Source organism: Nomia melanderi, chromosome 2 (genome assembly GCF_051020985.1).
Source record: "Nomia melanderi isolate GNS246 chromosome 2, iyNomMela1, whole genome shotgun sequence".
Taxonomy (NCBI): domain Eukaryota; kingdom Metazoa; phylum Arthropoda; class Insecta; order Hymenoptera; family Halictidae; genus Nomia; species Nomia melanderi.
Window position 1 is genome coordinate 13,986,187 of NC_135000.1, and position 25,228 is coordinate 14,011,414.

The window sequence follows — 25,228 nt, forward strand, 5'->3', positions numbered from 1 at the left end:
TGCAATACACGTTATGTAATTCTGTAAATTATACAACATTAACGTATAATGTATACCTCATAAATAATCTTTAGTATTAAAGATGTATATTTCATTTATTTAATAAATTTAATATCTTTTATTATATTCATTCGATTGTATATTTTTAAACACTATTAATTTTTATTTGCATTAAATAATAAAACTATAAACTGTAAATAAAATTCTTATATACATCTAAACATCTACTAATCATAGAAAAACAATGTATGTTAATATTTATGTTTATTTCGAATGCTTAAACTTCATCTTCGTTTAAGAGCATATTTGGTATACCATCGTTAATAGGAAACTTCCTACCAGATTCCGGGCATAATAGATCTCCGTTAATAACTTCAACTTCAAGTAATACATGGTGAACCTTCTTCAAAAAGTCTTCATTTGTTTCAAAGTCTTGAATCAAAGTTTGTGGTAACTCTCCAACGTGACCTATCTGTTTTAACATTTTAAATGTTAACTTTTAAAATTTTCTTAATAACAATATTTGTATGTATTAATAATTATGACCATAAAGTATAACATTTTTAATTAACCACATTAAAAGTTTAAAAATGTTGTATATTTAATCTTGGTGTTTGGTACAATAAACTTACACTTTCTGCTGCTTTCCATAGTGTAGCCCAGTCAAGTTTTGGAATTATTCTTGCAATAAATTCTGAATTAAAGTCCACTTCTGAAACTTTGATATCTTTTGCCTACAAGTTTATACATATATATATATACACATTTTTTTTACTAATTTAACTTTGTTAAAATTTAATCGTTATATTTAATTACTTCTGTATGTAGATATTAACTCAGAATTAACCTTAAAATATTAAATATATTTAAAACTTACAACAATTTCTAAGGGATATCCGACAGTTACACCTTTAAGACATTTTGAAGTCAACATATTATGTGTTAGAAGTTTCATCTTTTACTTAATGAATGATTTTTTTACTGAAAAGTCACGAAAAAATATGATTTTCTTTCGTCAACGTTTAATGTTAAAAGTATGATTTCATTGCATGCCACTTTCGTCGCCGGCTTTTATGGCTTATGCGCGTCGAGCTTTAAACGCAACTCAATTTGACCACGTTTTATCGGTTAAATCTTCAAGTCATAAATGTTTACATTTTTTTATATGTAAATCATATTTGCAATTTTACAATATAAAAATAAGGATTGTTCAATTTTTTAAATTATATTATAGGAAAATATAACATATCACTGTTTAAATTTCTGATAAATTTCCATAAATTGTCTGGTAGTCACGTGATTTCTCCTACTCAATTGTGCTCTCATTAAGAGATTAGTTTTTCGAAGAAAACGTTTGCTGTTGTAATTGTGAATATGCTGTTGCATTTTGTTAAATCTTCTGCAAACACGATTTTTAACCCAACTATGTCAAATTCAAATTTAAAATACCTGATATAATATAAAAACATCATAAGTGTTACGAAACATATGGTGTCGCCTACGCATATATATTACAACTCGAGGTGGAAAATCGTTTGAACAACAGCAAATTGACAGTAGCCACATCATCTGGCCTTGATGAAAATACGCAATCACCTGTTATTATTGCCAGTTTATTTCTTGTTGCATTATATTTAATTATATATACTTCTTCTATCATCTGTCACTCATATTTTGACACATCATTAACTTACTTAAAACAGTAATCAAAACTTTTATAACCTAGTAGGGACTGTCTACTTTAAAATTACTTTTCAATTTTCCATTCGTACTGAAAGTTATTTTTAAGCAATGTCAAGGACTGAGTGGTGTGAATTCTTGTTTCATTAATAATTAATGTCACATAGAAGATTTATATTTCAGTAAGTTTATGGTGCTTGTGTTTATGAAAGATGTTACAGAAGACACCAAGATAAAAATTGCTAACAAAACGAAAACGTGTCACAAATAGGTGCATTTATAGTCAGTGATGAATTATATTATTTGATTATGTGCTACAATGATCTTTTGATGAAATAAATCACAAAAATCTATGAAAGACAATGCGCACTACTACAAGTACAAGATCTTGACATCAAGAGGAACACTTTTGCCAGTCTAAAAAAATGGCTTGTGATTTTTTGATTTGGGGGTTACTTATGTTTGGATGTAGTATACAAGCATTGTTAGTTGCATCCAAAGATGATTCATTGGAATATATGAGTAAGGAAGAACGGAACACGTTAAAGTTTGTATTATTATATATTTCTTTAGATAGTTTGATAATTTACTTTTTATCCATGTTATTATCTTATTACAGGGAAGAGTCCAGAGATATGTTTTATCACGCATATAATGCTTATATGGTAAAGTTTAAATAATTTCTTTCAAAATTCTTTAATAAATGTATAGAAGTACTAAGAAGGTAAAAGAATATTACAACAAATAAATTGAATAAAATTTGTTTTTAAAAAGTGGAAATAAGATACATCTTAGAAAGTCAGTGAAATCTGGAAAAATAATATCTAATTTCCTACGTGCACAGAAGTTTTTTTATTTCCATATTAGTTGTAAAATAAATATAGAATTTTTATTAAAATCATTATGAAAATGTACATATGGCTAATATTTGATACGATAAATAAAAGTGTTAATTTTTACGTTAAAGGATAATGCATATCCTGCTGATGAATTAATGCCATTAAGTTGTAAGGGGCGATATAGAGGGTCAGAACCGAATAGGGGTGATATAGATTTCACATTGGGAAAGTAAGAATAAAAATTTATTATTATTATTACTATATATAGTGTAAACATACACTTCAACTCAATGAATTATTTTTAGAAATTTTATTCCATATAAAAAAATTTTATGTTTATAACATTTTTTAAACTGGAAGAATTTTGTAAAAACATATATTCATGATATTAAATTGTTTGTAATTAGAAGATCATTTTTTATAAGAAACTCTTGTTAGGAAATGTAATTGTATTTGTATATTATTTACTTTCAGTTTTTCACTTACATTGGTTGATACGTTAGACACACTTGTGGTGAGTTCATGAAAAAGTTATTTATATATTATAGAAAAATCATAAATTTTTGACAATACATCATAAACTGATGTATATTTATTTGATACATATTAGGTGTTGGGGGATTTAGAAGAATTTGAAAATGCAGTTAAACTTGTTGCCAGAGATGTTAACTTCGACACAGATGTTATTGTTTCTCTATTTGAAACTAATATTAGAATGCTTGGGTAAAACATGCTATTTAATATACTTTAATTTTTTATATTGTGTTTCTTTAAAATAATTAATGTTCCTGTTTTAAATGATTTATTTAACAGAGGTCTTCTAAGTGGCCATATACTAGCAGAATATTTGCAACAAAGAGCTGATATAATGCCATGGTATCGAGGTGAACTTTTAAATTTAGCAAAAGATTTGGGGTACAGATTTCTACCTGCATTTAACACAACAACGGGGATACCATATGGCAGAGTAATAAAATTCTGATTCCTTATCTTATGGTAGAATGTAAAAAAATTGATATATATTTAAAAAATCTGATTGTATGCTTTTTTTAGATAAATTTAAAATATGGTATGAAAGGTGTACCTTTAGAAGTATCAAGAGAAACATGTACAGCCTGTGCAGGTAGCATGATTTTAGAAATGGCAGCACTGTCAAGATTAACGGGAGAATCAGTTTTTGAGGTGATAAGAATTTTTTACTGATATTTTATAAGACAATCAAATTATGCTACATGAGATTACATGAATCAGGAAAAAGCACAGAAAGCGATGGATGTTTTATGGAGAATGCGTCATCGTGGTACTGACTTAATGGGTTCTGTATTAAATGTACATTCTGGTGACTGGGTGCGAAGAGATTCTGGTGTAGGAGCAGGTATAGACTCCTACTATGAATATTGTCTGAAGGCATATATTTTACTAGGTAATTATTATTTGATTGTTTCTATTTTTATAATTTTATATTAAAGCAATATTTAGTATTGTTTAGATTAGATTAGATTAGACAGCAATATTTTAAAGATTAATGTTATGCATAGGTGATGAAAAGTATCTTGGACGATTTAATAAACATTATCAAGCTGTAATGAAGTACGTAAGTCAAGGACCGATGTTGTTAGATGTACATATGCACAGACCAAACACAAATTCCAAAAATTTTATGGATGCTTTATTAGCTTTTTGGCCTGGTTTACAAGTAAATTTTACTTAATACTAATATATTTTGATTATTTATTTTTCGAATATTGCTGTATTCCTTTAGTTGGTGTTTTATATTTTAGGTATTAAAAGGTGACATTAAACCTGCTGTCGAAACACATGAAATGCTGTATCAAGTTATGCAGAGACATAATTTTATACCAGAAGCATTTACTACAGATTTTCAGGTTGCTATTGACTTTTTAGTGTAAAATGTATTTTTATTTCATTTAAATAATGTTTATAAATTTACATGATCACAGATACATTGGGGACATCATCCTTTAAGACCCGAGTTTTTAGAATCAACTTACTTTCTTTATCGTGCTACAGGCGATCATTATTATTTAGGAGTTGGGCGTAAGGTATTAAAAAGTTTACAAACTTATGCCAGAGTACCGTGCGGTTACGCAGCTGTGTCTGATGTTAGAACTAATAAACATGATGATACAATGGATAGCTTTGTATTGTCAGAAACATTTAAATACTTGTTTCTATTATTCGCGGAACCAGGCGAATTGGTGTTAGATTTAGATGAATTCATTTTTACAACCGAAGGACACCTATTACCATTAACACTTGCTTCTGTAAGAACTAATGTTTCTTCGGTAAGTGTATAAATAATTAAATCATAATTGCGTTTATTTTAGTAGTTAAATGATTAAGCAATTATATAAGATTACATTTCATCATAAGTTACCTATTTATACTTTAAATACTACTTCATGAAATAAAGCAGGATTTCGAACGTGATGTGGTGCACGTGGACGAAATGGATCGTATTTGTCCTAATAGTCTACATCTATTTCCTGCATCAGTGCGTTTACCTTTGAGAAATATGGTTGAAGATGTGTGTCCACGACGAACACTAAAAAGAAGATTAAGAGCTGAAGAATTTCAGGTAATAGTATATTATATAATATTGCAATTAACACATTCGCGATTGCTGACCTAAATTCACGTTTTATCAAATATAATAACATTCAAAATATTTTATTCTTCTGCTCTTTTTCATTTGTGACTTCTTTAATGGAATGTTCTTCATTTCAAACAACAGATTGTTAGAAGACTAATATTTCAAAACAGTTTTTCTAATTTTTGTCCTCGTTTTAACGTTAGAAATTTGCGACAATTAGATTAAGGTTTTTTTCATTTTCACCGGCAATGAATATTAAAGAACTGAAAAATTTTCCGGCCACGAATCTGTTAGTTACGTATATATTTATTTATTAAACAAGTGATAAAAAAAACTATTCTTTATTGTAGGCTAACAACTTGGAACATTTGAAATTATTGAGCGATATGGGAATAACAACTTTAACGTTAGCAGATGGACGAGCTGAACTTTTACATACTTTTTCTGATGTAGAATAAAATTTCTTCTATATGAATTACTCTAGCCAAATACTTTTATTTAAATAAAAACGTGTACGTTTTAACTTCACAGGCAAAAACGCTGCAGGATTCGGAAGAAGGTTTGTTGTTCATGCAAGAAATCGTAGAAATGAATAAAATGCAGTCACAGCAAACTGAAACTAAACTACAGGCAGTTACATTTATAAAACCAAATACAAATCCACCACAAAAAGTGACATTATTGGCTGGGCCAGCACATTTTGGGCTGGAACTGAAAGGGTTGAACAAAGTTACTGGAAAAATTATTCTTACATACCCAACTACAGCTTGTACTGAACTTCTTAATGTGGATAAACTTGCAGGCAAGATAGTAGTAATGGATCGTGGGAATTGTATGTTTATAGAAAAGGTAAATGTTCTTTTAGCAGATTACAAATGTTTCTTAGGACGAGTTTTATTTAGTTATGTATTGTGATTCAGGCAAGTCGGATTCAACAAGCTGGTGCTATTGCTGGAATAGTATTAGATAATGTCGTTGGTTCTAGTGCTGCAACTTCATCTATGTTTGCAATGTCAGGAGATGGAAAAGAAGTTGATATAACTATACCAGTTGTATTTTTGTTCAGTGTTGAAGGTTTTGAATTACTAAAGGCTAATGCAGCTGCTAATCGTGATCTTACAGTTACTATTGGTGAGAAATTCTTATGCCTTAATAAGTAGTATGAAAGGTTTTCATTAAATATTTAATTAAATTTTCTTTTCTATTCAGATTATGTTCTTTATTGAATTTAATTTAAATTACTATTATTTTATTATATATTTTATAAATTACTATATTAATATATTTTACTATATATATATATATTTTACTATTTTTTTTTTTAATAATATAACTGTAATTTGTGTTTTTGATTTGTTTATAGGAAATTTCTTCTTGAATGAAGATGTTCAACTAAAAGCGCCTACTGATTTGTCAATGTTTGAACGATTGAAAGGATTGTTACTTACACGACAAATGATACTACAGGTCTGTATTCCTTGGTGTTTGGCAATCATTTTTATTGAATATATTCTCCTTTGGATATTGATTCATATAAAACGATATTGATTTATTTTCTATATTTTTGTGATTAATAATTCTGTATTAAAAGAGAGAAACTTACATCTTTCTTATAAGTAATCATTTGTAAATGAAGAAAATCAGTCGACAATATCAGGTCATTTATAAATTCATCATGGTACTCCGCACACTTTTATTTGACAAGATATTTTTTGTTTAATATTTATGATTTATAGCAAAACAATTATACATACTTTTTACTTACTCGTAATATTATGTAATGTAAATTGTTATTTAAGTTTTTATATTTTTTAAAGAAATTAAATTGTTGAATTTTATATTTACTACATCTACTATACTTTTATTACATTCTTACTTCCTTCTTCAGTTAATTGTAATATACAAATATGCTTGTAATAACATTAGTATCCATACTTATGAAGTCGTATATTTTTACATGTATATTTGTAAAATGAAATTAAAAATCGATAGATATTTTTTTATAACAGACATCTGGAAGCAGTGGAACAGGTTTGGAAATGGTCTCCGAGATGAAACATGAAGAAGATGAAAAGGACGTAGTTGTCTTTTCTAATTTACGTGCTGAAATTATCAAAGATCCGCTTGGTGGAGAAGTGAGAATCACATCGTCGCATAGACTTCCTCGTCTTGTGAAGGATTCAGAAGACAATACGTTAATAGAAAAACAATGGCGTCAGTTGAAGAAAGTATTTGTCAACCAGATATATGCGGATACAAAGGAAAATGGAGGCTTACAAATTAGAAGTTTTATATTAAAAAACTATTATAATTGGATAATGAAGTCACGGGGTAAAATAGATAATTTATTAGAAGTGTCTCTACAAAGTAGAGTTTTATGGTTTTTAGAAGAGTTAACTGAAGTTTCATCAAATCCGTCCATTACGAAAATGGGCCAATTAATGGATTCCAATAAACAAAAATTATTAGAACAACATTTACTTACGAAGATGGATCGTATGGTGTTAAATATGAATACTGTTACAACAATGCTAAAGACAATGAAATTTGAAAGTCTAAATCCTGAACAGTTTGATAAATCAAGACAACTCGGTATTACACAAGATAATAATTATAAATTTCTGAGACAGTTAGTGCCAGGTATTTTTGAAGTAGAAGACGAAAGTATTACACATCTTGCCCAATTAGATCACTTTAGTAAAACAGTTCACAAAGAATACCGTGAAATAATAACTAATAAAGCACAAAAATATTTGGAAAAATCAGTGGAAGAAAAATCCGACAAAAATTCCTATTACGATACGGTAATTAATAATTGGCAAAAAGATTTGAAAAGCTTCGAAAAATTGGATATATTAAAGAAACCTATAGAGCATGACTCTGCTATTGCAGAATTTATAGGGGATTTATTTACCATCCAAAGTAGAAAGACAGAAATATCTAAATATGTTGATAAAATGCCTAAGAAGAATGAAGATATTAAGGTTGGAAAATTTGAAGATTTTGTATATTTTGTATTAACAGAATTAGAAAAGGCAGAAAAGACAGAGGAAGCTAATATTCGAAAATATAAAGACCACATTAAAAGGTATAAAAAATGATATTTCAAAGATATCGTGGATAATATAAGTGAAGAAGTTATTAATTCGAACAATGTTATTTTGAATATTTCGTTTCAATTTCAAAGCGAGATTGACCAATTGGAAGAAAGAGAAAAGAGAAGAAAATACATTAAGGAACATTTCGCTAAATTTACAAAAGCTTTGGAAAATTTCTGGTTACGTAATCTAGACTTTTTGGAAACCATTACTAACAACAATAGTGCTGAGAAACAAGTGTACGAAGACTCTTCAGTAAATGATAATGACTTTTAATTATTAGATACACAAATAAGTTCGTCACATGTAAAAACAATAATGAAAGATAGCGGAGAAACAATGTTGTAGAAGGTTGAAGATGAAACTACTCATATTCCAGATAATCAGAAAATTATATCGAATACTGATCATTCCGTTAATCTCAACATAAACAATCATAATATTATGTCCTCCAATTTACCTAGAGAATTTGAAGACAAGGTACGAACATTTAAAGAAGAGAAAAGCGAACATTCTATTCATATTAAACAAGAAATACAAACTTCTTCTCATGTACAGGCACATGGAAGTAAACATATCGACGATGAACTGTAATAAAAATTTCAAGCTTCAAGATGAATTATAAATATTAAGAAAAAAAATTAATAGATATCTAAATGTTACAAGCCTGGCAATCCTAATCACACAGCATTTGATATTTTTGCACTAAAACTCAAATGTGTGTGCAGTGAGCTTTAACGTTTTTATATACATAAAATCTTTTAGAAAAAATAGCTATTTAATAAAAAAAAAAAAAGAAGATACAAACGACCAGACGATATCAAAAAATCATACTAGGTCTGTTAAACTGGTGCTTATAAAAGAATTCAATTTCATTTATTATTTGATAAAAATTAGTGAAGTTGTGAAAAATGTACGATACATGTAGACCGCCTGCGTGAGACGTTTATCCTAACGAGGTTGTGAAAGAATATTCTGTTAAGGTTCTAACAGATGTAAATTTTATACATACTATTTAAACATAGTATATTTCTTGTGCACACTACAGTACAATAACAGCCTATTGAGTATCCCTTCAAAAAGGGTTTGGTTCTGCTTCCGTTTTGTATCTTTCTGAATTCCAAGTATGTGCCATGATGGACAGTGTAAATGAATACATCTGCGGTTAACGAATATTTTGTCTTTTTCAATAATGCAACTTTGTTGTGTATTCTAAATAAGAATATACATAATTGTTAAAAAATAGTTTTTAATTGTATACAGCAATGGGAATATGGTCATTTTCTTAAAATGTTATTGCAATTTTTTTTTTTTTGTTTGAATATTAAGGGTATTTATTTTACTCACCATATGTCACATTTTGTTAATAAGGTAAAACAGACTATGTACTATTATATATATTTTATTCGATAAGTGTAAAGCATGGTACATCTTCCCCAAAATATTTCTTCACATCTATATTTTGTAGAAATATTTGTTCTTATTTTAAGTTAAACTTATCAGTACACTTTCATTTTGATATTGCTCTATTAGTTCCACACAATATATATTTTTCATTTTAATTTACCTATTAATATATGCCTTATATGTATATAAAATTGTATAAACAGTAATGTATGTACAGTCATATGGTATGTAACAAATTAATAGTGATAAAAAGTTTAATAGCTCACGTAATGTTCAGTGAATCAAAGAGATACAGTTTCCTTACGATTATCCATTTTTATTACCTTTTAGTTTAAACAAAATATTTGTAAAAATATAATGTTTTTTGCAAACCAGTTGTAAGTTGGCAACACAGGCTTGCAATTGTATTATGTGCCATAGAACATGCACAAGAAATTGTTATGTTATAAACCAAATCAATTTAGAATGATATTATGTGTATTTGGGTTAAACCAGTGTAATATGTGACTTTAACTGTAAATGTAAATATTATATAAATAAGTATTTAATAAGTTTGTGTTCTATAACAATTATATGAACGTTTGTATAGAGAATGCCAACATGGACATTACAAAGTTTATTGTACATTAAACTAGCTGCTATTTTACATAGATTGTATGAATAGACATACATATGCACATATGTACATAAACATTATATGTAAATATATGTGTATGTACATATGTATACATTATTTAATTTGTTGTTTACCATATAAAAGAAATATAAAATTACCTAAGAAAAATGAATACATATGATGCAAGTAATATGTTAACAATTTTTGGTACAGAAATAGAATATGATAATAAGAAATACAAATAAAATTTCTGTTATAAAGAAACAATTTTTTTCTTAAACAAAAAAAAATTAAACTCTTCTTTCTTTAAAAGTAGTATTTATAATTTCCTTTTGTCAATTTTTAAAAATTTAATTTCAATAACATTTTATCGACAATTACAGTAGATGAGTTTTTTAAAAATAATTCATTAATACATTTGTTTTACAAAAATTTCAACATTTTTTTATATACATAATACATATTTTTTATTATACATATTTTATAATGAAACTTCCTAACATGTTTTATTGAAAAAATAAAAAAACAGTATAATATAAAATTTCTTTATCTGAGATTTCATTTTCGAAAAAATCGAGTTTGAAAGTTTGCTGCGTTATTAAATTTGAGAAAATATAATGCTGATAGTTCGATAATTATTTATTACTGGACCTTGTATATAGATATAGATTATTTTGTTTCAATAAAATCATATTCGTCTACTTACACTATGTTATAACTAATGTTAAAATTAATTAAATTCATTAATGTGATAGAACATGTCCACTCATATAATGTTCATACTATTTTAAAACATAATGATTTATACATATGAAGTACTAATTATTTTATGGTAAAATTGCTGTTTAGGAGACCCATTCCTAATAATATTAACATTTATAAACATGTTATTAATTAATTTTTCTAAATGACTTGCAAAAAGATTTAATTGGCGCTTATTGTTCATTAAAAAGTTATTAATAAAATATCTTTCACAAGTGAAATGTAAGTAGCTTTCCGGCCTTGGATATATGTTTAAGGAGTCCGCAGATGGTACATATAAATATGTAAGTATATACTTAAATATATATATATATATATATAAATAGTGTACTAATATTTCTATATTCACTGTTCTGCTTCGATTTTTTTCTATCAATATTTTCTGTAATATAATATTTAATATTATTACTTATAGTCGGTTTATTATATAATCTTAGTTGCATAATTGCATAATTTAAAGACGAAAAATTTTGCAAAGTTTCAATGCATTTGCATAAATTTATTAATATGATTTACAATTTTGAATCTTTGTGGAAGTAAAGCCATTTGCAGTGAAGTAATATACTTCAATGATTGATACTTCTGAAGATTTTATATTACGTTGTACAAAGAAGTATTCCAAAGATTTTATAAATCGAAAGCAAAAAAAAGCAACACATAATTTTAAGTTCAATGTATTTCCTGAAACATGGTTTAAGTGTAAACGGATTTAAAGAAAAATTTGCCGCCTTATTAAATAGTTTCTAATGATATGACCACCTCGATGCAGATTTTTCTTGATTAGAGAATTGAAAATCAACGATCATGCAGTTATTAATAGTAAACATTTCAAAATTAATATTAATTTAAAATTAATTATTTTATATGTTGTGTCGATTTGTTAAAGCACCTATAGTTACTTCAACAATAAGTTGTAAAATTGTTGAACCAAATGAAGCCATACAGGATGATTCACGTAATTGTTTCAAGCTATAATTTCCCATTACTGTTACCATTACAAAAAGAATGTTCAAAGAGAAAAATGATTGATTTAAGGAGTATTACATTCACAGGACTACGTGTTTTTAGAAGGCCAATGGTGCATATACAGTCTGCAATACTATTATTTTTTAAAACAAAAATTTTTTTATTTAAATAAATTTTTAAATATTATTAATTACCGAAATAATTTGAAAAATATTTTCATCATATAAGATGTTCAACGGCACTTCATTACACTATAAATATTTCAGATCACTTGTTTTCACAACTAATTTAAGGTCATCTCTGGTCCTAACAAAAATAGATGTACATTTATAGGGATTTCATTATTAATTGTAACCCTGGGAAAATCCAAAATTTGAAACAGATTTAAACATCTTATTTAATAACGACATTTTTCAAAAATATTTTGGTAAATAATAATTTGTTCTCAATTTATCGCAATGCTTTTTTAAGTACAATGACAAGAGAAATCTATCTATACAAAAAATATACATTTACGTTTAAATAAATAATGTAATTGTAAATTTTTATTTATATTACTTATTATTAAAAAATATATTGCTCACGATCCAATTTTTTCACACAAGCAAGTGATGTTTATAACATTTTATACAATAACGAAGATTATATGGAAAAGTCGTAGTAAGACATGCGAGTAAATATTTCTTGTTATAATGTTCGTAACTTTCATTTGTTACATTATTTGGCAGAATTCTTGTTTAAAAAATTATTCTATTTCAACGCCTTTTTCGAAGTTCAGTGTAACGATATAACGCTAAAGGTGATATGCTTCTGAAGATATTCAAGAAGGTGACTTTAATAACGTATGTGAAGATCTGGATTATTGGAGGTAGATTCCCTAAACAGTAGTTTGACTATATTTATATATAATATGAAAACTATTTTACTTAGCAAAGTTTTCGTCATTGTAATAAATATTTTAAAACTGTTGAGTGTACGCTAGACACATTCAACATTTATAATCTATAACAATATATTACTGAATTTGTTGTAATGTTATTTGGTTATAATGAGTGTATAAATATAACTACATAGTTCCATTTAAGAAAAATAATAATGATTTTGAAATCTTTAAAAATATGACACCGGTTCCATATAAGTAGCCATAAAGTATCGTAAAATATAATGAAAATAAGAAGTAGTCTAAACAATAGACAATAGTCATAATAATTAAGATACATGGAACATATTATATTATAAAATATTCGATTAAATGGGTATGTGTTGTAAATATCTTTAAGATAATTGTTAAGATAATTGTTTAAGATAATTGTTCAAATAAAAATATCATGAAAATCAAGATTAATGAAATTACGATAGAGACTGCGTTTCGACAAAAAATTTCTTTAAAGTATGATAACTTACTAATAATAATGCGTCTTAAGCAAATTAGAATGAGCGCGGCAGTGCTATCTGTCCAAAAGACTTACGCTAAATGAGTTACGCGCCGTTATTGGTGGATTTTAATCCTTACAGCTTAAAAGTGAGATTGAAACCATAATTTTGTCATTGATTGTTATTATCTTAGTTTGCTTTGTAGAATTATTTCTGAAAATGGTTACTACATATAATTAAGAACCTTGTCTAATTTAATGAATTTACATAGAAATAATAGTAGACAATTTTTTAGAACTATTATAAGGAAATTTAAAAAGGAAAAGGAACATCGTAACATATATTCTTAATTTTCGTTAATATATATAGGAAATGTTTTAACCAAAAATTAGAATTGAGAGAAAACAAATAACACAAAATATATTTTTACTGTATCTTGAGAAAAAACATATTTCAATGTTTGATCTTTAAGCCGCTTTTCATTGAACTTTGTGCCTTCGAGATACGACAACCTGTCAGATGTTGGCTTTGCGTCAATGGTAAAGAAGTTATTTTAATTTCGAATTTCGTATGACCCTGATGTTCTCTATAAGAAGTACAGTATACGCTGGTATTTCAATTCAACAATTAAGGTGTGAAATTAAATACTTTCAAAAAGAGACTGAATAATTTGGAAGGTAAAGTGTTGAATTTTGATTGTTATGCAAAGACTGTGTGTGAATACCATGTGTTACTAACCCACAGTATTATATACATCTATTATTTTTACGTAATTGTTTCTTTTATTGTCTCATAAAAATTTCTTTATAGTTCCTGTTCATTTGTGATCAACTTACTTAATAGTTGATTTTAAAAAACTTGGTGACAAATATTTTTATCTTGTATTTTAGAAGGATTACTAACCCAGTATTATATAGATCTATTATTTTTACGTAATTGTATTTTCCGTCGTTTCATACAAATTTATTTATAGTTCCAGTTGCTTTATTATTAATTTATTTTATATTTGGTACTAAGAAACTAGTGCGAACTTGTGACATAATTTCAGTTGTATTTTAGATGTGTGAACCACCGAAATACTATGGAAAAAGAAGAAGTATTGTTCGTAGAATTGGTTCACTTTTACCTTTAAAACCTCCACCAAAAATATATGTCAGTGTTACACCTTTACATTCAATGTCAAGTTCTATGATCAATGAAGAAACCAGTAGTGACTGTAAAGATACAAATGGATTTGGACAAGCAAGGTAGTCCTTTAATTTGATTAAGTTTCACATTGCTTCATTAATTTAACAGTTCTTTAATCCAGTAATATTTGTTTTATATCAGGTTTTCCAATGTTAGGCCTGATTTATTGGAACCAATTAGTTTCGGGTCAGAAGTTAGATTGCTTGCATTGGAGCAAGAACTTCAAGAACTTAGGGAACAAGTTTCAGCGATAGTTAAAAGTAACAAACAATCTAGATGTATGTATAAGTACAAAATGATTATTCTACTATTTATTACTGTATAATTTAATTGAAAAAAGGGCATTAAACATATTTTAGATACGTCCACTGCGTCTTTAGTAAATGGAACTAATACTGACAATGTGATACAAACACAGTCACCACCACCACCACCACCACCACCACCACCACCGCTGTCGCCATTACCACCACCTACAACTCCTCATATTGCAAGGAGAGCAAGTCTGCAAGATCACAAAGTTGAAGAACATAAAAGAATTCCATTAAATTCCCAAGCATCTATTAGTGATGTCTTTAAAAGTATCGAGGGTATTCAACTGAATTCAGTTGCTAAGTAATATAAATTACTATACTTTTCTACACTTGAATAAAACCATTTATTGTAGCTTACAATTTGGTGTTATATAATTTTTCAGATCTCCAAGAGGACGATCCCTTCATATAAAACGCGAGAACAGTCCATGTAATGATTTACAAGAAATATTAAGAAGGCGATATATTGCAATGAACTCAGACAACAGTAGAAATTCTACAATTAACTTGACAATGGATGATTCTTTTTCAAGTGATACATGAAGACGTTTTATTGAAAATTTTTTAAACAAGCATTATGTGACATATATGTGCCATATATTATTTTGGACAGGATTAGTGACGGACTAATGAATTTGATTATTACAATCAAGCCGAATGTGCACTAAAAATCCAGTGCAAAGAATACAAATGACTTAAAATTAGCATGACAGAAATTATTGAAATTGTGATTAATAATTTTATTTTACACACTGATTTTTACAATGTGATCCTTATCACATATGGAACATATGGACATAAGCTAACCAAAGATCTAATTTATTGCATACGAGGACAGGCTAAAATATTGAGTTGTCACCTAGTAGAGTGTTATGTAAGACATTTTCAAATTGTTTGAGGTAAATTAGTACTTTCTTCAAAGTACAGGAATACACGTCATTTTATTCATATTGTTTAAAAAACTTGTTGAACAGTCTGACACTATTTTATATTATTGACATTTTTTATGATACAAAATATAGCCATATTATTTATGTACTTACAGCAGTTCAACTTCCGTTAACGACGTTTTCAAATTTTATTTAAAATGTCCAAATCTGTACGTTTAAAGTTTTCAATGCATCGTATAGTAGTTTTTAGTAGTTACTATCACATGATTAATTCTTACATGAAAAAGTACATATCCAAGATTTATTAAAGTTTACTAATTAATAGTACTGAAGTATATTTTATTACTTTTTGTTTGACAACCACATTTAAACTTCTCTTTAACAAAGGAAGGTATTTATTTTAACTTGGATGAGACTCAGGATCTTGAACATTGTCGTTTAGAGCCATGTTTATTTAATATTAAATACGTTGATACTATTCAAATTTTTAGGTAAGAATGTTGTGATATTTAAGTCATACAATTACTTTTATGCATTAGATTTTGCTATAGAAGACAGTACACGTATTCTCTATAAATATGAGCACAGGCTTGCCACACAGTGGATAATTGTAATGTTGCATTTTTGGCATTTGTCACGTAAAACACGCGGTTCTCACAGTAACGAGTATATGGATATTTAATAGATCGTGCACACAATGAAACGACAACACGAATTATGTCTTACGACATTATGCTGTTAAGGTATCACTGTGTGGTAAATTTTACATTTATTTAACTTGCGGTTGTTCTTGTAATGAATTTAGAAACTAATGTAGTATAAGATCGTCACAGTGATTTACGACGAAGGTGAATATATTTTCAGTTGATATTCTTCACAGAAATGACATTTAATGTTTAGTTTTATCTATTTTTTGAGATGAACGTATTTAGGGAACGTAAGTTTTTGTTAAGAAGGATGTATAATGGATACTGGAGACTGAGTGTGATCTGTAATGATATTACAAATGTACAGAAGATCTGTTTTATACATGACGCTTTTATCAATAACTGAACAAAATAAATGTTATTGTTGAACAACAAATGGTGTTTTTATTTAGGCATCGATAAAACAAAAAGAACTTAAGTGAACTTTAATTATACAAAGAACTTATAAACAAAGATTCCTTTATGTATCCAGGCATAAAGGAATGAGCAATGAATTTATAGATTTATATATTTGTTAGATATTGTATAATATATATTGTATAATATTTGAAATATTGTATAATATATATATATAATAATATATGTTATAATTATATATATATTAATATTTAATAATATGTATATTATTATAATATCATTCTTCGAACATTTCAGTGCATTCTGACAGTAATTGGTAGTAATAAACCACTTTCATCATTACTGGCTCTTCGTCAAGCCCCTTTTGAATTGTACGACGTAAATTAACGCAGAGTGTACTATACAAGCTACGGTAGATCATTGTTCGCAGGATTTAACAACCCCTTGGAAACTTTTAACGTCTCAATTAAAATTTATTATATAATTTGCTCTAGTCTGACTAGGTTTGCTACAATGTTCCCTAATAATGATTAGCTGTCTCGGTATCGCTTGTTTTATTGTAGGTTACTAAATGGAGACACCTCAAACTTTTGATAATATGGTATAACGTATACAACGATTCAAGGGAAGGGGTTTTAGTAAGGGCATGAATGAAGGGTGAGACATGGTTTCCCTATATAAAGCTGCTTCAAACGATCCTTCGTGACAGTATCTCAAAATTTGAGGCAACTGACTCTTCGGGACGTTGACTGGTCTGATCTAGCTTACAGAGAAATTTTAAGGTACGATAATGGCGATAAAAATTTTATATTATTTTATATACGTGGTTTTGTTAAGAATTGATGTACATTTTTAGTGAACTTTCGATATTTTTTTTTTATAGAATGTATGTAAATGTTTCTAATCTCTGTATTTCTTTACATACAATGTTCGATATCGTTTGAAGTTCAATGTTGTTCTCTTACGAATGTTTAAACAATGCATCTGTTTGTAAATTAATTGTCGGACTAGGTAAAAAAGAGATTGAAAAGAAATTGTTCCTTTATATTAAAAACTGTATTGCAATAGATTTTAAATAATATTCTGGGAAAAGTATAATTCTAAATAGTATTCTGGAAGAATTCGTATTTTAAATTTTTGTATGTTGTACAAGAACATAGAATATGACATGTAGAAATTGAAATCACTTGTTCTTTTTTTTAATTCACATTCTTACTCATTTTTAAGGAATATTCTATTTTTTTTTAATACATATTGCCATTATATAATTATTAGTACGTTATTCATTATTTTTTAATTAGCAAAAATGTCAATTTCACATTCGAAATATATGTGTTTAATTAAATTCACAATATGCATTAGAATTTTAAATTACTTTCTTTTAATTAGCTAGATCTCAATTTCCTTAACAAAAATTTCAGAACGTAGAAGTTCCTTTAAATTATATCTATATATTCAATAATTTTTTATAGTCATCTCTTAATATAAACAGTATGCCGTTCAAAAATGTAATCTGAAAGAAACACTAGAATTTTAATGAAGATCTTGCTATTTTTTAAAATTGTACACATTTAACAAGTGTCATTTCGAAGCAATTTCCTTCCTATCTATAAAGAAGGGTGCCGAAATGTAAACTTAAAGTCATTAGGCAATATGCCGCTCGTAAAGAAAATAATTTAACAAACCGCTTGCAGATAATGGAGCTAGTAGCACCCAAAGTAAAATATAATAGACCAATGTTTGTTGATGAGACGTAAGCAAAATAAACGGAATAACAGACTTTGTAATTACGGAAATATAAAATGAGTTACATGCGAATATTATGTGAATGATTGAAAGCAATACTCAAACTAATCAGAAGTCTAAAATTCTAGTGTGTCTGATATTTTAATAAACAAGAAATATGAATTACTTATTAAAAAGAATTGGAGTTAAATAGAAATTAATTTTTTGCCTTTAACAGCATTTTTTTATTAAAATAAATAATAAAAACTTATTTAGCTTTGTTTGCATCATTTTTATATAGTATTATTCATAACTGTTTATTGTATAAATATAAATTTGTGACATAAAACGGGACAATTTCAATTAACAGTAAGATTAATGAATATTTATTTTACGTGTGATTTATTATTCTTTCTTTCGTTAATATTTTATTTATAAAAATAAATAATATATTAAACTATTTGTAATATTAATAAAATTTAAAGAGAAACTGTTAATAACTTTTTATACAACATATAATATTTAATATCAGTGCATTTTATTTCATTTCTTTCATTATCGTATAGTATTTTATAATTATAGAATAGTAGCTATTTGCCAAAATATAAATTACGTTATTATAATGTAGAATGATCGATTAATCATGACATAAAATAAATATACATATTTTAAATTATCTTAATTCTTACTAATTAATTTTAATAATTAATAATTAAATGAAGTAATTTATCACTTAAAGTGTTACTTTCCTCTTTTCGATTCAAGAGTGCCCCCCATATTTTAAATTCAAGATTGAAGTCGATCGTATTTTATTTAAACATGACGATGACAAATAAAAATATTAAATATTTATTTTAATTACGAATAATAATTATCTGAAATAACGACAAACAAAGGATTGTTAAAACATGTTTCGCAATCGTTACAGTGACGTAATTTATAACAGCAGTAAAAAGAGATAAAACGATATAAACTAGTGGGAAAGTACTATAGATTAAATCTATAAAAGAGAATGAAAAAGAGATGCAGGAATCGATCAAAATAAAAAAAATCAACTTTTGATCGGTACGTGCAATGCCAGTAGAATGGCATGAGATCACAGTTTATCGAGTGCACGATTATTTTTCTTCCCTTGTTCGGATTGCAGTTTCGGATGATTGATTTCTTTGATTGCGTAGTGAGTTATTCGCGTGAGATTCAATCTGTCGTATTGATTTTTTAATCCGACGAATAAAATTTATTGCCGAAACGTGCTGGGACAATTTGCATGGCCATTCAAGCGTACGAATTCTTGATAAACGCGTACAGGACCGTTTACGTTTGAAATGGATGACAGAGGAAATATTGATATAAAGGTTTAACAAATTTGTGCGCCGTTCTATGCGCGTGAGATATTTGTCCATATATTTTTTGTGACTTTATTTTCTTGTAACTATTAAATATTGTCGTATGAACAAATTTTACGAGTATTATTTCGTTATAAATTGCTTTAACTCTTTTGAAGATACTAATAGAAACATACATTGCATATTATTTTTTAAAGTAATAAACATTTATGTCCTGGTGTGTTAATTAGATTAATATTCGAAATATTTTTTTCATTCCTCGTATTTTATTCTCAATTATTTAAATATAAACTAAGTAATATTATTTATCTTTGTGAATTAGTCGAATCTGTGAAGCAACGCAATTGGGAAGAAACGAATTTTACTGAATTATAGAAGGTTAATCAAAATAATAGAGGAATTAATTAAACTATTGAATGATTCATAAGTATGTGAGTAAATTTTAATTTAAAATCAAAATAACAATAACTCGAATAGTTTATTGCTTCAAATATATTTTTTATTCTGTATTTACCTTAAATTCATTTAAAAACACGATTAAATGAAAATTACTGTAAGAGAAATTAATAACTGAAATTTATTATCTAAATAGATTGAATAATTAAATATATTGTAATTAATAACTAAATAAAATAATTAATATATTATCATTAATAATTCAACAAAGCAAGTAATATATCAAAATTAACAACTAAAGTCTATTATAGTCCATTGCCACTGTGTAAAATCATCATAACGCTGGTCCGGAGGAATCCGCGATTAATCGCGTGCGTAAATTCCAACTTGGACGCGGAAGGGTTGGAAAAATCGGCGGCGGAGCGCCTTTGCAGGTCGTGGTATCGCCATTATTGACTAAGGTCGAACAATGCAAATACGGTGGACACGTTCGCGCGTTTCCAACGACCCCGAGAAATGGATCGTCTCTATGCGACAGAGATGCTGGTCACGTCTCTTATCCACGGGACACTTAGTAGCACTTACTCTTATCTTAATGACCGGGGACGCGCGTAGCGTTAATGGTTCCTTTAAAATTAGCACGTGGAAACGTACGAGGGTACTCTAAAATTTTTCGAAAAAACCCCCTCACGTGACGCTTCGTGTACCCGCTGTTCGGTTGTCAATGCAATGCAGATAAATGTTCGGCCATTCCTTTTCTTCTTTCTCTCCTTTTGACAATCGTGATTCTGGAGCGGCCGCCGAGGAACGTTCCGAACTGTTGCGACTACTCGTAACGCTGTCTCGAACATTTAAGTAAATGCGTTTTAACATACGAGAACCAGAGACCTTCTTTTTTCGTTTAACGAGCTCGCTAATCGGGGAATCTGCGAGTTAATTTGTGAAATGGATGGAATCGAGCGTGACTTTGAAGAGTTCGATGGTAGAGCAACGAATCTTGTAACTCAATGGGTATCTACAAGAACGGTCTATGTTGCATTTCATCAATTTTGAAGGACTGCAGAAATATAAATTGCTGCTCGATGCAGCGTCTGCACTTACATTTTTCAAATTGAAAAATGTAATGATAATTAAATCATTTACTAAATAAAAATAATGAATTATTTTTTATTACTATTAAATTATTTAAGTTGAGTTAAATTTATTACTGAAAAGTAATTTATTATTTTTTAAGAGCACAGAATCGATTGTCCTATTTTTCTCTTCATTAATAGACAATTTTGTATACAGAATTGGTAAATTATTGGGCTTTCTTATGTCAAAAATAAACTTTACGATTTCGTATTACAATTTGCAATTTACAACAATATACAATTTTGAAATTATTACAAATATTATTTTAAGACTATAGAACAAAAGAGAAAATTTAAATATCTAAAACGATAACTGATCGCCAAATGAAAACAATGGAACGAATAAAAGATCGAGTGAACGAAAAAACTACATACATAACAGTATAGAAAATAGTAAACTATTTATTTAGTAATAAGCAAAATTTGAACACGTTAAAATATGAAAATAGAAACACAGTGAAAATAGAAATTTATTTGTTGACATGTAGGTTTCATTGCATTAACGATACAAAATAAGTGTTATTAAATATTAATACAAGTTCTTTACGTTGTATTTTTTCTCGTTATTTTGTTTAGAATATTTCAGTTGTTTTCGATCGACGGTTAGTGTACGATAGTGAAGAACGTAAATTGTTTGTTAATTGAACAAATGAAAGTGCCGATAGATGAAGTTTAAAGTAGAAATTCGACTGCCCTTTTCAATTAAATTATCGGGCACTTTACTTTGCGATGTTCCATCGACGATTTCATTTGGACGACGTGAAAATTGCTGTGGTAAATTGCGTAAAGGTGTATTGTGTCATTTAATCTTTCATTGCGTCACGTCAAGTATCATGTTTCCCCTCGAAATTGTTATTGAAATTACTCAAGATCTAAACATTCCTTGTAACGTGCAGACGTGTAACGTAAGTCGGATGTGAAACTTCGAACAATTCTTATTTTTAAAAACATAGGTAGTAACATTTTCAATAATATATTTAAGACTAAATCAGAGTTAAGTTAGAGCGTGTAAAATTAAATTTTTTAAACGTTATTATTTATTATTTAAATATTACAGTAGTACGTATAATATTTACGATAATGAAACATTTTTAAAAATGGCTCAATAACAATTTCATCGATGAATTTAGGAAAACTCGAGTTAGCCAAAGTTTATTCACTGAATTAAAAATTTTGTCAACTTTTAATCTACTTTTAACCCCGTAAAGTTTTCATTGTACTAGATTTTGTATAATCGTGAAAATTATAAAATACAAATTTCAATTGTACATAGTAAAGTATATTTAGTTCCTTCATAATTATAATTTATTAAACATATTTTAGTTAAATTATAATTACTAAAGTTATATAATAATGAATGAAAATAAACGATGTAAATAATAAAGGCTTAATATTCTACAGTAATCGCGTTAAATTAACAATAAATAATAAGTAATAGCGTTAAATTTACAACAATAACTATGTTAAATTATATTCTCAATTCATTGCATTTTAATGATCTTTGTAAACTAAAAGTGTATAAATGCGGTATCTAAACATCAGAATGTTTTTGATCTATTTTTAATTAAAATTTGTATTTATCATTTCTAATTTTTCATCAAAATCATTTATTTCTGATCTACGAAGTGTGATGATAAAGTTACAAGTACAATCGTATTTTATTCTTTACGTTAGGCTTACTGCTTTCAGAAAACGTTGCTCGTTTCTGATTAAAACAGGTGACGGAAGTGTTAACAGTCGGAGCTATGCTCGTTCTTAAATTGCATTGCTTCAAACGGATCATTGATCCGTCAAGCCAACCGTGACTTGAGCAATCCATTGTTTTGCTTTCACACTCACTGCACATGGTCTGTTCAAACTACCTTTTTCGTGGCTCAGCTTCAGGGAAAAGGTGCATGAAAAAGGTACAAATGCAAATCGAGTGCCAAGAAACGCTTCTGTCTGGAATCCGTGGTACGCGTTTGCATCGATTTATAGCGTAACAGTACTTGCGACCGGAAACTGTTGTTTCCGTGGCACGAATTAAATTTAGACCAATTTTGAACAAGGAAATTGTTTCTGAATAAATTTTGGAATCTATTTAAAAAAAGGCATAAAAGTGTATTCTTAGTATGTAGTATTATGACTTTACATTTGAAAAATTGACTTGGTTTGGCATGAGGTCAAACGTTTTCGTATTATTATTAACATAACGTGACTAATGTTATGGAATTAATTTAAAAATATTTTTATAGTTTGAAATTATAATTATTTTCATTAGTTTAAACATAATCGAGGGGCAACAGAATTTGGATAAAGGAATTTTCAATAGAACATGTGATGTTTATCACATTTTTAATATCTTTTATTGATGTTTTTGAACTCATTTATATATTCATTATAATATCCATTTATCCATTAATTGAACTTTCAAGGTATATTTGTTTCATTTGTTAAAACATTCGTTTAATATCTCTAATAACAAGATGGCGTCGTTTTATGAATTTTTCAGATGGCCGTCAGATATGCATTCATTTGTTTCTTTCTGTCGTTGATGTTGACAACTGTTATTTGTCAGACGTTCCAATACAGTCACGGTTGGACAAATGGTAAAAGATCATTTGCGCTGGAGGATCTCATGAATTCCCCCAGTAAGAATTCACTTCAATTAGACAATGTCCTTGTTGACTGCGAGCCACAGAAGTTGAGATTACTGCCTCAAGGAAATATTAACAGTCAGGTAATCAATGTACTGTGGCTAATGCTTACGCCGATAGAAGTTATACTCTGTAATCGATTCACTTCGTAAATCGTTACTTTAATTTAATGAAAATATTAATTTGTTCACCTTTCCTTAACCCTTTAAGTACGAATATCACCATATTAATATTAACTCTTTGCTTTATAATATCGTGTGGGACTCATGATGAAGATTTCAAACAAAATTTAGTAAATACGAATAGTATTCAGTTCTTTCCAGTCCAAATGAAATATTATTTATTTGTCATCAACTATTACGCCTTAAAGTAAACGTTAATATAGGATAAGAATGATATCCCTGTATTTTTTTAGTAAATTATTAATCATGAAGTAGTCCTAACGTGTGCAGTTAAAAATCATAGGGTAAGGGGTTAATATTAGATTGCAACATTAATATTAGTTTTCTATATCTAAATAAATATTCTAAATAACAAAAGTATAGTGCATAGTTTTTTGTTTTAATTATTTAAAAGTCTGATATGTAATTAAAGTTCCTATGAAAAATGATTTTAATACTTTAAAAAATTCTCATTCTGAAAGTGTCCGTCGATTTTATTGCGTTTTATTATTATTGTCCTATTTATGTACAATTTATTTAAAAACTGCGTTTCCTTATAGGAAATACAACTCTCCTGTAAGGTATTCTCTTTTACAAAGAGAAGTTTCGCGGAATCCATGGATGACATCGACCACTTCCGGCGAAAACCTGCTTCTATGAACAATTATTAAATCTGTTAAGGACATGTTTCACTTCAGATAACATTGAGCCGACTAACGTTCCATTTTGAACAAATAAAAAACTGTATCCACTCGACTTTCTTTCCTCTTTAATTATTATATCCTAAACCTTTTCTGGCTATTCAGACATTGAGAAGAGAATATTTATATGAAATAATAATTGATATTATTAAATTATTTATATGGTGACAGTATAAGAATAATTTAAGATTAAAATTAAGAATAATTAAAATTAATTTTTTATTAGCGTGCAATTTTTTGTTCAGAACAAAATTAATATATATATACTTTGTCGTCACTTTATTCTTCACTAACAATACACTTCATTCAGCATCATTT

General features: G+C 27.8%; 4 protein-coding genes across 5 annotated transcripts; 3 read left to right on the plus strand and 1 right to left on the minus strand.

Annotated features, from left to right (window-relative positions):
- Positions 1-69: 69 nt before the first annotated feature.
- On the minus strand, positions 70-1,198 carry Trmt112 (tRNA methyltransferase subunit 11-2). The gene is made up of 3 exons (XM_031988214.2): positions 878-1,198; positions 633-734; positions 70-472 (listed from the first exon to the last, which is right to left on the minus strand). Exons 1-3 carry the CDS (start codon positions 953-955, stop codon positions 278-280), a joined length of 375 nt encoding a protein of 124 aa, XP_031844074.1. The 5' UTR covers positions 956-1,198; the 3' UTR covers positions 70-277.
- Positions 1,199-1,283: 85 nt separating this feature from the next.
- Edem2 (ER degradation enhancer, mannosidase alpha-like 2) lies at positions 1,284-9,038 on the plus strand. 2 transcript variants are annotated; one of them, XM_076364872.1, is made up of 17 exons: positions 1,284-2,227; positions 2,300-2,345; positions 2,648-2,748; positions 2,994-3,033; positions 3,130-3,242; positions 3,333-3,486; positions 3,573-3,701; positions 3,771-3,942; positions 4,058-4,215; positions 4,301-4,405; positions 4,481-4,825; positions 4,954-5,118; positions 5,484-5,582; positions 5,665-5,982; positions 6,054-6,264; positions 6,497-6,600; positions 7,143-9,038. In XM_076364872.1, exons 1-17 carry the CDS (start codon positions 2,106-2,108, stop codon positions 8,232-8,234), a joined length of 3,474 nt encoding a protein of 1,157 aa, XP_076220987.1. In that variant the 5' UTR covers positions 1,284-2,105; the 3' UTR covers positions 8,235-9,038. The 2 variants fall into 2 exon arrangements, with proteins under 2 accessions (XP_076220987.1, XP_076220988.1); XM_076364873.1 differs by having other exon boundaries at positions 4,957-5,118.
- Positions 9,039-13,828: 4,790 nt separating this feature from the next.
- LOC116431953 (uncharacterized) lies at positions 13,829-16,831 on the plus strand. Its single transcript, XM_031988124.2, has 5 exons — positions 13,829-14,033; positions 14,416-14,603; positions 14,686-14,822; positions 14,904-15,159; positions 15,242-16,831. The coding sequence occupies exons 2-5, from the start codon at positions 14,416-14,418 to the stop codon at positions 15,399-15,401; spliced, it is 741 nt and encodes a 246-aa protein (XP_031843984.1). The 5' UTR covers positions 13,829-14,033; the 3' UTR covers positions 15,402-16,831.
- A 655-nt stretch (positions 16,832-17,486) lies between these two features.
- Crz (corazonin) lies at positions 17,487-24,955 on the plus strand. The gene is made up of 3 exons (XM_076374614.1): positions 17,487-17,594; positions 23,904-24,131; positions 24,770-24,955. Exons 2-3 carry the CDS (start codon positions 23,904-23,906, stop codon positions 24,878-24,880), a joined length of 339 nt encoding a protein of 112 aa, XP_076230729.1. The 5' UTR covers positions 17,487-17,594; the 3' UTR covers positions 24,881-24,955.
- Positions 24,956-25,228: the final 273 nt, after the last annotated feature.

Coding starts and splice junctions, on each gene's coding strand:
- Crz (XM_076374614.1), top strand. CDS start 23,904: ATGGCCGTCAGATATGCATTCATTTGTTTCTTTCTGTCGTTGATGTTG. Junction 24,132..24,769: donor AAGGAAATATTAACAGTCAG/GTAATCAATGTA, acceptor GTTTCCTTATAG/GAAATACAACTCTCCTGTAA.
- Trmt112 (XM_031988214.2), bottom strand. CDS start 955: ATGAAACTTCTAACACATAATATGTTGACTTCAAAATGTCTTAAAGGT. Junction 735..877: donor GATATCCCTTAGAAATTGTT/GTAAGTTTTAAA, acceptor ATAAACTTGTAG/GCAAAAGATATCAAAGTTTC. Junction 473..632: donor TATGGAAAGCAGCAGAAAGT/GTAAGTTTATTG, acceptor ATGTTAAAACAG/ATAGGTCACGTTGGAGAGTT.
- Edem2 (XM_076364872.1), top strand. CDS start 2,106: ATGGCTTGTGATTTTTTGATTTGGGGGTTACTTATGTTTGGATGTAGT. Junction 2,346..2,647: donor ACGCATATAATGCTTATATG/GTAAAGTTTAAA, acceptor TTTACGTTAAAG/GATAATGCATATCCTGCTGA. Junction 3,702..3,770: donor CGGGAGAATCAGTTTTTGAG/GTGATAAGAATT, acceptor TACATGAATCAG/GAAAAAGCACAGAAAGCGAT.
- LOC116431953 (XM_031988124.2), top strand. CDS start 14,416: ATGTGTGAACCACCGAAATACTATGGAAAAAGAAGAAGTATTGTTCGT. Junction 14,823..14,903: donor AAGTAACAAACAATCTAGAT/GTATGTATAAGT, acceptor AACATATTTTAG/ATACGTCCACTGCGTCTTTA. Junction 15,160..15,241: donor CAACTGAATTCAGTTGCTAA/GTAATATAAATT, acceptor ATAATTTTTCAG/ATCTCCAAGAGGACGATCCC.